Here is a 12,862-nt window from a genome sequence, read left to right on the forward strand (position 1 = left end):
ATAAACAATATACATCCGAACCACAATCAAAATGAAAGTAATGCCTCATTGATATTTCTTGATGTCATCTTTATTTTACATAATTGTATTCAGATGTAACTTTTAAATTCTATACAACTTAATAAGGTATGTTTATAGAAGAAGATCATGACGCACTTACAAGCTGACTAGAAAAGAAAATAGGAAGAAAAACTATATTTATTTGATAAAAAAATTAGTTGAAATAATAATAACCTAAGTAATTTAATTATGTAAAACAATGTTAGAATAATTAATTAATTAATTAATTTAAAAATGAAACATGTGGGTCTAGGATTTTTTTTAAAAAAATATGATAGTTCAAATTTAAATGATTTATTAATATAATTCAAATACCACATTTTAATTTTAAAAAATGCTAATAATGAAAAGGGAAATAAAAAAAACACTTCCCTACCCACTATCACTTCTTCCACCCCCACTTCACTACACTCTTTCTCTCTCTCCCGACCAGACTAGTCCTATCAGATTTTTATACATTTCTATATAAATTATAAGCCAAAAGAAAACCCAACAAATTTCTTGTTCTTTGTCCTCCCACTTCTCTCCATCAATTCTTCAACCTTTCATCATTTCTTTATTTTGTTGTTGTTGGTTCTAGGGGAATATATATATTTAAAAAGAGAGAAAAAAAGTTGGAACAAAAATGTCACTGGATTTGGCATCTGAACGTGTTTGTTATGTTCACTGCAACTTCTGCAACACCATTTTAGCGGTACACCACTCTAATTCTGATTTTCTTTTTCTCTGTTTATATAGCTTTTCTTTTTTTGTTTTTGGGAAAAGAGAGTTGAATTGCCCATGACTGGCTTGTTTTCAATGCCTACCCTTTTGGTTTTGCTGAATTGGGTTCTTTTCTTGAAGAACAGTGTGTGGGAATTCACCTGAAAAGATTTAACACTTAACATATGCCCTTTTACTCCTCCAATTTTCTTCTTCTTAATTTTATGGCCAAAAAAAACACAAAAATAATACTCACTTTACCTATCATAATTCACGGATCATGTGATTTCTTGATTTGACTTGGAAAAAAGCAGCTTAAAATTCTTCTTCTTATGTCATATTTTATGAGAAATTTTAGCCTGGTTGGGGATTCTATGATTTGAAACTCTTCAAAAGATTGATCCCTCATAAACAAGCAAATGAAGTGAGTTTCAACAGTTCAAAAGGGGAAACAAAATATCCTCCAAAGGGACTTGTTCTGGTGGTAAAAGCTTTTTCGGGCTATGACTAGGGCTACAGGTAAGCATTATTTAGGGTTCTTCCAGGTCAAGGTACAAGTCAACAATGGAGGAGATTCTTTCCTTTTCCTACCTTTCAAAGTCAATGTTATTCATGGTATTTCATGTCTGATTTACCACTCCTCTCCTCTACAAATTCAAGCCTACAAGTTGCTTTAGGTTTTTTCAATTAGAAATCCTCTTAGATCTTCTTCATTTTATCAGCTAAACAGCTACTGCATCAACAATCTTTCTTCTTTTAAGATCTTTACTCTTATGGGTGCTTTTTGTGATGGACATGTATTCGATATAAATATCAAAAAGAAAGAGGTGGAGAGAGAGGTGGTCATGGATAATAAGCAGCAAGCAATAAAACCCAAGTGCTGCTTTTCTTTTTCAACCATCTTTTCCTCATAACATGCTCCGAAAACAAATAAAACCACATTTACAGGATCCCAAATACTGCACATAGATCAGTAAATCAATCGCCATTCATGATAAATGTTTTTTTAATCTTTTTCTTTATTCAATGGCCATCTTTGATAGCTCATGACTTTTATGGTTTCTGTTCCAGTCACGTCGTTTTCATCTCTCTCTTTCACTCTGGGTTTTCTTTTTTTCTTTTTTCTATCTTTTATCATCTAGCTTGCGGTGTCAGCCAAAAAAGTGAGGCGCACCGAAAGGAAAATACATAATAATATTGGGGGAGAAATGAGAAGTCCTTTGTACTTGTAGTTATTGCCCATGTGAGCTAATCAAATCACTCACCTCTTTCAACTTTGATGTCTTATTAGTATAAACTTGGCACCTGCTATCATGTCTATCTCCTCCCCCATATAAATAGAACCATCAACGAAAACTGAAAGCCATACGTAGTTTTTTTAACAAAGGATTACTTCATGTTCATGACTCCCCTCCCCTCTTTCTCTCATTTGCAAGTGTTTGGATTCTCAGAAAATGGCAGATCCGGGGACCATAGAAGGAAAATGTCATGGTCTCTGAGGATATTAGGCTTGGAACTTTGATTTCTTCGCTTAGGGTTTGATAATATTATAATATATGAAACAAACATAACACATATATATATACAGTTTGTTGCTTCTAATCAGTTCTCACTACTTTACTAAGCTTCCCAAATGCTAACATTTTGCAGGTTAGTGTTCCATACAACAGCTTGTTCAAAATTGTGACTGTTAGATGCGGGCATTGTGCCAATCTGCTGTCTGTAAATATGGGAACTTCACAGCAAACAGTTCCCATTCAAGATGCTCAGGTATAAATATAATCAAGGTTCTATTGCCCCCCTCTTATGACTTCCTGAATATTAAACTCAATACTAAAAGATTATGGAAAAGAAGGGTAAGCATTTAAGACAAGGAATGCATATTTTTTCATTAACCAAAGATTCCAAAGCATACTATTATTTTATGGGTTCCTAACCCTTTTAGCTGATATTAATAATATTATACTCTGGTGTGTTCTCAAAATACTATATAAAACAATAAATCTGTTGCTTCAGTTGATTTGACCTCTTTCCCCTTATACTCTGATATTATTATACATACTAACCCTTTTAGTTTCTTTTGTTGGGTGTTTTTCGTTAAAAGTAATATATGTACCTTGGTCTTTGGATGTGTTTTTTAAACCAAGGCCAAAGTGGAGCTTCAATGCTCTTCTCAATGCTATCAAAAGCGTTGTGGGCCAAATCAGAAAGGGACTGTTTGGAGGATTCACTTGTTTACTTTGTTTTGAGTGGAGTTGCAGAAACAGCAGATCATAAACATTGATGAAGATCCTTCAAATAAGGAATGTGGGTCGTCTTCCAAATGCAACAAGCAGTTTTCTGCATTTGATTCTGCACAAAACGAAGCACCCAGAATGCCTCCTATTCGCCGTTAGTCTCTCTCCCTCTCATATATAGTATTTATATTTGATGGACTATCAAATTCTATGCTCTCTTAGTTCACTGATAATACATCAAATTTTTAACTCATATTTATTGTACTTATATATATATATGTACGCAAATGCATTGAGCTAAGTTCCTTATGCAAAAGCCCAATGCATAGTTGATACCATAAGGTTAAATGTAGAACCAAATACCTAGCTTTTGTATGACGGATATGGAAAACTTGGAACCAAAAGGATAAAAAGGGGCTCCCTCACAACTGGCAAAAGTAAATAAATCAACACATTAAGCAACTTATCTGAGCTCTCCTTTCCAATCATAGCCCCTACAAGATGGTGACCTTACATAACAAGTTTAACTCCTCATTAATTATTAACAGTTTCCTACACCATAGCCTATACCATATCAAAGTTGCCCCTACAGCATACGTTAAATTGTTATATATTAATTATCACAAACAATTCGTATGCTTACGTCTGCATGAAAATGGACCACCATTTGAGCACCCAGGTTGGAACCCTATACTGTCAAGTTTCACATGCCACAAATGCTGATTGCCTATGCCAGTTGAAAAAATTTCCTTCCTATGTTTTAGCATCTACTATATATCTGCCTACATTCTCTATATATGATCACATAAGTATGGAAAAAACATTGCATAGAGATGTGAAGCCTTAGATCCAGAGTTTTGTTAAATTTAAGCTTGCTTATAATTAAATGTTTGATGAAGTATGATGAAATAATGCAGCCCCTGAGAAGAGACAACGTGTTCCTTCTGCATATAACAGGTTTATAAAGTAAGTTGAACCAAACACATGGTTACTTGATTATGGATGATGGATGGTAAACCATCTTTCACACGTTCTCTTTACTTGGATAATGCTATATTTAGGGAGGAAATCCAAAGGATTAAGGCAAGTAATCCAGACATCAGCCACAGGGAAGCTTTCAGCACTGCTGCAAAAAATGTAAGTTTTTGGGATACATACAATATATACTCATTGCTTATCTAATGCAATTAACCATAACTCCATTATAAGAAATCTTTTCTTCTTCTTGTTGTTGTTTTAAGTTGATGGGTCGAACTTACTCTTTTTAAGAAGAAATAAATTTGATAAAAAAAAATATCTACTTCCTCCTAAAGTTTGAAAAATACCCACTTATCTCCTAAAGTTTGATAAAAATACATTTACTTATTAAACAAATTGTAAATAAAATAAAAACTTCCCTTTTAATAATTTCTTATTTTTTAATTTGTTCTTGTTATCTTCAATCTTTATTTTCAATAATTTTAAATTAAAAATAATAAAAACATAATTAATTATGAAATATTTTAATTATTATTAAATTAAATTATAAATTATTTTGTAATCATATGTTAAACATAATGTATTTTTCAATTAATATATACAAGTTTTTCTTGAGATTACAAATACATTCACATTGTAACTACAAAGAATAGATCGGATAGCCTTAATCATTATAAAATACGATTAGATTAATAACCAAAATATGATCCAGGCTTATATCAAAACAAATTAAATTATAAATTGTTTTATATTTTAAAATAATCATATTTTAAATATAATGTATTTTCAATTAATATATTAAATAAATTTTTTTAAGTTAAAAATACATTGCGATTAATAAAAAATAGATTGGAATAACTATAACGATAATTAATTATTATAAAGCACGATTAATTTGATAACAAAATATATTTAAACTCAGACTAAAATAAATTTATACATGACCCAAATATAATAAGAAATAAATATGAATTAAGAATCTATACATGATTTATACAAAATGTACTTGAAATTGAGATGTTAAAATTATTGTGGATTTAACCTTACCCATTAATGTAAGACTTCATTGCCCGTATTTTATTTTTAGCTTCTCTTTTATTTTTTTTTCTAATAATTTGTTATGCAAATACATGTTACAACCTTTTAAAATTTAATTATATATTAATTTTGAGATTTTTTATATTTTAGTATTTTTTTCCATTAAAACTTTTTGAATAATGGTAACTTATTGTTTTACATAGAATTCATCTTAAGGTTAACATATAACTAAATTAAATATAAAATTTAAATACCTAATTTAAATTGCAGTCAAATATAATTTTTATAATAAAATATATTTAATATTATAATACTTCAATATGTAATTAAATTTTATTTATTTTTTATTTTTTATACAATCAATTTATGCCTACTTCTACCATAACCTTTCTCAACATGTAATTGAACCCGTGTCCTCTTGATTAACTTGTAATTAAAACTATAAAAATAAATAAAAAATAGAAAATATATAGATAAATAGTGACAATATTTTTATTATTTTATCTTTTCATTGAAAAATTGCTTAGCTAATAGATCTAACGGTTTATAGAATTTTCTTAAAATAGGAGGCATAAGGGCATTCTAAAAATCATAGGGATATGTGTATTTTACACTAAATTAGGATTAAGTTATTTTTGAAGATTTTTAATTTTAATTTTATCATTTCAACTAAAGTTATATTCGATTATTATAATTTTTTTAAAAAAATTATTATATACATTTTTTATCCATGTCGTGATTGTGTTATAATCTATTATATAGATATAAATAAAAAATATATTAAAAAATACTTAAACATTATCCATTTATCCAATGAATAATACACACCTTTCGTAATGAAATTACGTCCCTAATGCCAGGCTATTAATTTGGGTTGAGAGCTAATGATTTGTTCTCCACATGTTGAAGGAAAGAAGAAATGTAGGACTTTTGCCATGCCTTGAAAATATCTTCCACATCCTGTCTTTATATTGACAAGTGAAGAAACAATTTAGCCCCGATTATTTGGGTTTGACTTCTTATATGAATATGTGTTTATATTGGAAGATTATAAGTGTATTTTAGAAGACTTGCACTAATCCTTCCCAAAGACATGATAGAATGCAAATAACAACATAAATGCTTTTGCAGTGGGCACATTTTCCTCACATTCACTTTGGGCTAAAACTGGAGGGAAACAAGCAAGCAAAACTGGACCAGTCATTTGCAGACCAAGGTGCTCAAAAGTCTAACAACTACTACTGAATACACAGTGGCAACTTGTGACTACAAGGCACAAGCCAATCATCATAGATATGTTTATTTACAAAACAAAGTTATTACTAGGAAGGCTGTCCTCTCCTGACCTTGCTATTTGCGTGTTTTGCACTGTTCACAACTAATTTGCTTCTATTCTAGCGCTTGCATTTATGCATGTTGAATTCAGCTCATAACTTTATTCCAGGGAATAATATGTTGCAATTTCTTTTGGTTCATCATGCGACAGGGGTGATAGATACTAAGTCCCCCTAATATGGGAAGATTTTAGTAAATTGTCAAATTGCATTTTGACCCCCAAAATAATAATATTTTAATTTAATCTTTTAAAAGTTATAAATATATACAAGTTAATATACAATATTGATGAAATTGTATTTTAATTCTCATAAAAATACATAACTTAAATGTTTAAGCAAAAACCTACTAAGGCCCCTTTATATAGTTAAGCATGGACCCTCTGCAAGGGGTGCCTCTATTCTCTTCTCTCCATCTGAATCATCTCTCTAGAGAAGCACTAAGCTTCCTTACCACACTCCAGCCACCATATCATCGGCTCTCCCCCTATCCTAAATAGGGTAAATCAATCCACTCCGCCACTAACCAATAGGTTATAACAAATAAATTCTGCCAAAATCTCTCTTTTCTGTTTTTCTCTTAATTCTTTTCAATTCTATAGTCCACGACAGGCACTTTGATTCATTCACTACTTAGCCAATATGACATTTTGTTCATGATTTAATGCTTGCTTTAGACGTTTGTGCGGTTAAATCATTTTTTTTATATAGAAAAATAGAAATATAAATACACATAATAAGATTTGAACTCAAACATCGAGAGGGATCCTTTTGAGGGCCTAGGGGACCTTCTTGCCCTCCAAATTTTAGGAAATTTTGATTTTTTTTTTTGGTTGAAATTTTTAGAATATCTTAATTAAGCCCCTCAAATATTTGAAAATTCTCTTTATACTTTTTTAAAATTTTTTTGAATATTTTAATTAAACTCTCTTAAAAATTTTGAAAACTTTCATTAATCTCACAAAAAGATTAATTGGACCCTAATTCTTTTATAAAAAATTCTCATTAAACTCTTTAAAATTTTTTAAAATTTTATTAAACTCTCTTCTCAAAATTTAATCTCAAGATCCGCCGCTACAAACATTTATAATTTTAAACACTTTATAATTTAACATTCAATCAAAACCTCATCTGTTAATTATATTTATTATTACACATAGAAGAGAGTTTAGAAAATTCATGATAAAAGCTTTCTCAAGGTTGTTTCACATAATCTTATCAATAGGTGAGATATGATAATTAATATTGATATATAAGCATTGTTTCGCATGTGTCCATTGGTGTTTAGATGTCAAATTAAACTCAAATGATCAAATATTACGGGTCTGTTTGTTTACATATAAAAAGTTTTACAAAAAAATATTTTTTACATTTTTTTTGTGTTTGTTTCACAGAAAACAGTTTAGTCAATGAAAAATGACTTATAGGTAATTGTAAAATAAGCTCTTTTCCCATAAAATGACTTACGCTTTTCAAAAGGGTAAGTCATTTTTCAAAAAAGAGCTCATCTATAGGTAATTTTATTTTTATATAAAAGTTAACTTAAATAAAGCTTAATATTATTATATCGATAATAAGTTTGATTTTTATTTTTAAAAATATTTAAAATTATTGAAATGTTAATAATAAATTATATTAATAAATTATTTAGTCATATAATAAATAATATTAAACATACATATTTAATTATTTATATTTAGTCATATAATAAATTATATTAATAAATTATTTAATATTTCAATTTTATTTTAATAACAAATTTTTTAAAATTATAATTTTAAATAATATTCTTCACATATTATTGAAAATATTCAATATTAATATTTTAATAATAAATATTTTATAGTATAAAGGTTAAAATATGTAATAAGTCTATGTACTCTTCACAAAATTGCAATTTAGTCTTTGTACTTTTATTTTCAAAAACTTAGTCCCTCTATTTTTTAGATTTGAAAATCAAATCCAATTGTTGAGTTTTTTTAATTTTTTTATATCACATTTAAAAAAAATACTCACTTGATAGTCATGTAGCTAAAAAATGACATTATACTGAACCTAAATTTAACAAAATATTTTTAATATATGTAAAAAAATATATAAAAGATAAATTTATAGATATAAAATAAATTCAATTAAACAGTGAAAAGATAAAAAAAATCTCAAATGTATGTTTGTTTTATTGAAAACGATTTTTATGAAATATTTGTAAGAAGTCTATCAAATAACAGAAAATATTTTACACAAATTCATCCAAATATCAAAAAATATTAAATTTTTAAAAATTATTTTCAGAAAACTATTTTCAGTGAAACAAGTATATTGTTGGGTTCTCTCCACATAATTTGATGGCACAAAAACCATGCAGAAAGAGTTACACCAATACACGACGGACACACACAAACACACCACCTTGGAGTTCACAAAAAGTAACATTTATAAGGTTTTGGATTGACCAACCCAATCATACAAATATTGTTCAAGGACTGCCACTTGTCATACAGAGGATGCTTGGTATTCCAATTTCAGTTCAAACCTCTCTTCAACTCTGCTTTTATTTCTCTGCATTTTCACTCCCCTCGATAAAAAGTTGGATTCATGTTTGAGGATGAAGACTTAATTTAAAGGTCTGATTTAGTTGGTAGAATATTGATAGAGAGTTAAAAAATAAAAAAGTTTTGACAAATTACAAATACAATAATTGATATATATATATATATATATGCAGAAACAATTATATTTATTCAATAAAAATATTTATTTTTATAAATGTACACAATCGAATAAAAATAAGAATTTCATGTGTAGATTTAAACTACATGTAAATAATTACACTAAATCAAAATTCATGTATTAAATCACAGATTGAACTAAAGTTGATGTATAATTTTGATATTTATCTCAAATATTGTTCACTTGATTACATAGTTCATAATGAATGACTAATGTTAAGACAATCATGTATGTATTTTGATTAATTTTTAATTTTTAATATCATATAAATACACATGACAAAGACATAGTAGTTCATATTTTGGGTTTATTGTTAATTGTAATAATTGTTTACCACAGATGTCGAATGCGCATGCATTATGCTGTGCATATAGATTCAAGGATCCCACCAGATCGTATTCTACACTTCTATTCTCTCCTCCAATAATTGATGTGAGTCATAATAAAGTGGGGTTTAATTGCATAATGAATATGATATCACGCCTAAATGATTCTTAAATGAGGTCATTCACAAAACTCATTTTGCTATTTGGGCAAAAAGCCAAAGTAAAAATGGCCGAGGGAAAGAGAAAGTGAAAGATTTGGGGGTGTAAATGGAAGTGTCTACAACCCAGTTGGAAGAATATGTATATGTATGCTGCCTGGTTTTCTTTTTATATTTTATATTTTTCTGATACGAAGAAGATGAGTGGATTGTGTTGTCATGTCGGGTATAAATCAGAGGCTATACATTTTTATACATTAAAATTTGAATTCAAACAGTAATAATTTTGATTTTTTTAAGTAATATATTAAATTTGAATATTATGATTAAAAATTTTAATTCGACTCTACAGAAATTCCATCAGCCTAAGATTGAGGAAAGAGAGAGAGATGTTGGTGGTTTCCGTAGCAGACAGCAGCAGTAGCAGGTAGGAAGAAAAAAGGGGATGAGTCAAGTCAGTAGTGACATAACCTTATTTTCTCGCTTGCCAAAACATCAGGTTTTTTTATATAAATAATCTAAAAATATTAATTAATTACAAAATTAATATGAAAGATATTTTATATATGAAAATGACTCATTTATGGTGTTATCTGATACATTGGCGGTACCATTTTCTCTTAATCATCACTCAATCATTAGATTTTAAAAAAAAAATCTCGTATATATTTTTTAAGATACTTGTGAAAAATATAGGTATCCATAATAGATAAAAAAAAGAAAAAAATGTTTTTTTAATGAGTGTTGCTGATGTGTCAGGTAGCACCGGTCAATTTTTTTTAAAAAAAAGCAAGTGAAACAAAAAAAAATGAAAAGAAACAATTGAAATATAAATAAAAAAACCCAAAAAAATAAAATAAAGAAGAGAGCCTATGACCGATGCTTGTTTTATAGGTGGCTCTATTCTTGACTTATTGATGCCACCACTAGTGGATTGAAAAATTTAGAAAATGAAAACTAAACACAAATATTATTTAGTTGTCCTTTACTGAGTTTTTCAATCCACTAATGGTGGCATTGGCAAGTTAAGAAGACAAGAGCTACCTATGAAGCAAGCATCGATCACAGACTTTCTCCTTTATTCTTTTTTCGATTTTTTTCTATTTTAACGGTTTCTTTTCAACCTTTTTTTTTGTTTCACTTTAAAAAAAAATTCTCACAGTTGTCACTTGATGCATCAATGACCAACAAAAAAAAAACTTTTTTCATATTTTTCAAAAAAAGTTGGACCGGTGCTGCCTGTCAGACCGACAACACCCATTAAAAAAATATTTTTTTCTCCACCGTGAATATTTATATTTTTCACAAGTATTTCAAAAAAAATACATACATGTGCCACCTGACACAATAACGACACCTATATAATCTTTTTTTTAAAAAAAATTGATGAATGAGTAATGATCAAGGGTAAAAAAGAGATGGTGCCACCGGTAGGTCAAGTAACACTAACTTCCACTAATAGCAAATTGGTCATTTTTTATATAATTTTTCCAAAAAAAAAACCCAACGTCATGCATTATCTCCATTTCTAATATCAGTACAAAATATATCTTAAAATGGATGTCCAAATTCTAAATTAGAAAAAAGAAAAAAAAAACTATATATCAGATAGTAATAGTAGATATTCTTACTCCGGTTTAAATAATTAATTTATAAAAATAATTTTAATTATATTAAATAATTTAATATTAATATTATATAATTATCATAAATTATATAAGATATGTTGAGATAATATATATATATATATATGATATCACATAATACATTAAAAAAGCAAATAAAATATTACACAAATTTATGAACTATAATTATTAATTTCTTAAATTCAAATTAAAAATCACATACAAAATCATGATTTGTACAAATTTGGTTTGAGAAATCAGAGACGCTGCACTCCCACTCCACTTTCTAAACTGCTAATTCAAGCTTTCCAAAATTTATAATTATATTTTTTTTATTAATTTGAATTTTTTTAGTTAAAAATTTTAAGGGTAAAATATAAAAATAGTCACTTATGTGTGGTTTAGGTCACCCAACTTTAATTTATTATAAAATGATCACTAATTAATATTATCGATTTGTACTCACTGTTAAACAAAAATTTAGGTTAAAGCGCACATCAAGTCCCCATTTTTTTTTCCTTTGTGAGCAGTTTAATTCTTTTTCTTTTTTAATTCTCATTTTACAGATTTAATTCATCTAAAAAACAAAATTTTAAACAAATGAAAAAGTATATATTCATATTATACACTCTTCTTACCTTTTTCAAATTTCCATTATTTGGTACTTTCTTTTGTCCTAAGTCTCATCTTTTACAAAGTAATTCAACCTTTTCAATTAGCTGTAAGTTTTTTAGTCATTGGGGATGAGCAAGTAGACAATCGAAGTCCCAGAAACTTTGAAAGTGATGAGTAGTCTGGTATGAGCATTATTGTTAATGTAAGAGGATGTGAGTTCGTGTGTGCTTATTGATGGGTTGGGGAGGTACTATGAATAGTTTTAGACATTGTGTAAAAAAAATACGATTAGAACCTATAATGAGTTTATTAAAGAAAAAAAGTAAAATTCACTATAAATTTAGAATTTATTTTTAATTTATTTAAAATATTAAGTTTTAAATGAAATCAATTTTGTTAGTGTGTCGATCCTAAATTTCAAAATTTTGATCAATTAAATTGATTCAATTAGAAATAAGAGATACTTCTTTGATTTCACATCATATATAAAATTAGAAACTCAATGAACCACTAAAAAGAGGAATTTATTTGGTACATTGTAATTGGAGTTTTTAGACCCCACAAGTAGAGTTAGGGGATTGACAAATATCTTATAAAAATATAGTAAAATATTAAAAAATAAATATTTTTAAAAAGAGACACATGTCAATATTTTAAGGTTGATTGTGAAATAAAAGAAATAAACTACTAATGTACCAAAGACTCACCCCTTAAAAAATAGGTTCCAATTGGAATAAAAAATAGAAGGTTTTTTTTTTTTCATTTTTGTTTTCTTGAAAATAAAAAACATTAAATAAAATTGAAATTTTTAATTTTTGAAAATGAAAATAAAAACATGTAAAAGAAAAAAAATTAAAAGTTTTTTTCATTTATTTTCACTAAATTTTTTTTTTTGTAAAATTGAAAATTTGAAATTAAGGCTGGTAAATTTGAAATAAATTGATGATGGTTGAACTAAAACATATTCTTTTGTTTAGACAGTTTTTAAATATCAATTTTGTTATGGAATTTATTTCTCATGTTTTTATATTGTTATTATTGAATATAAATTTTTAATTC

The 12,862-nt window shown here is 27.6% G+C and overlaps 1 protein-coding gene across 2 annotated transcripts; it reads left to right on the forward strand.

The window, feature by feature from the left end:
• Positions 1–396: 396 nt before the first annotated feature.
• On the forward strand, positions 397–6,490 carry LOC107901565 (putative axial regulator YABBY 2). 2 transcript variants are annotated; one of them, XM_016827724.2, is made up of 6 exons: positions 397–754; positions 2,413–2,532; positions 3,024–3,153; positions 3,917–3,965; positions 4,061–4,136; positions 6,147–6,490. In XM_016827724.2, exons 1-6 carry the CDS (start codon positions 686–688, stop codon positions 6,258–6,260), a joined length of 558 nt encoding a protein of 185 aa, XP_016683213.1. In that variant the 5' UTR covers positions 397–685; the 3' UTR covers positions 6,261–6,490. The 2 variants fall into 2 exon arrangements, with proteins under 2 accessions (XP_016683213.1, XP_016683147.1); XM_016827658.2 differs by having other exon boundaries at positions 438–754; positions 3,018–3,153.
• Positions 6,491–12,862: the final 6,372 nt, after the last annotated feature.

Source organism: Gossypium hirsutum, chromosome D09 (genome assembly GCF_007990345.1).
Source record: "Gossypium hirsutum isolate 1008001.06 chromosome D09, Gossypium_hirsutum_v2.1, whole genome shotgun sequence".
Lineage (NCBI taxonomy): Eukaryota > Viridiplantae > Streptophyta > Magnoliopsida > Malvales > Malvaceae > Gossypium > Gossypium hirsutum.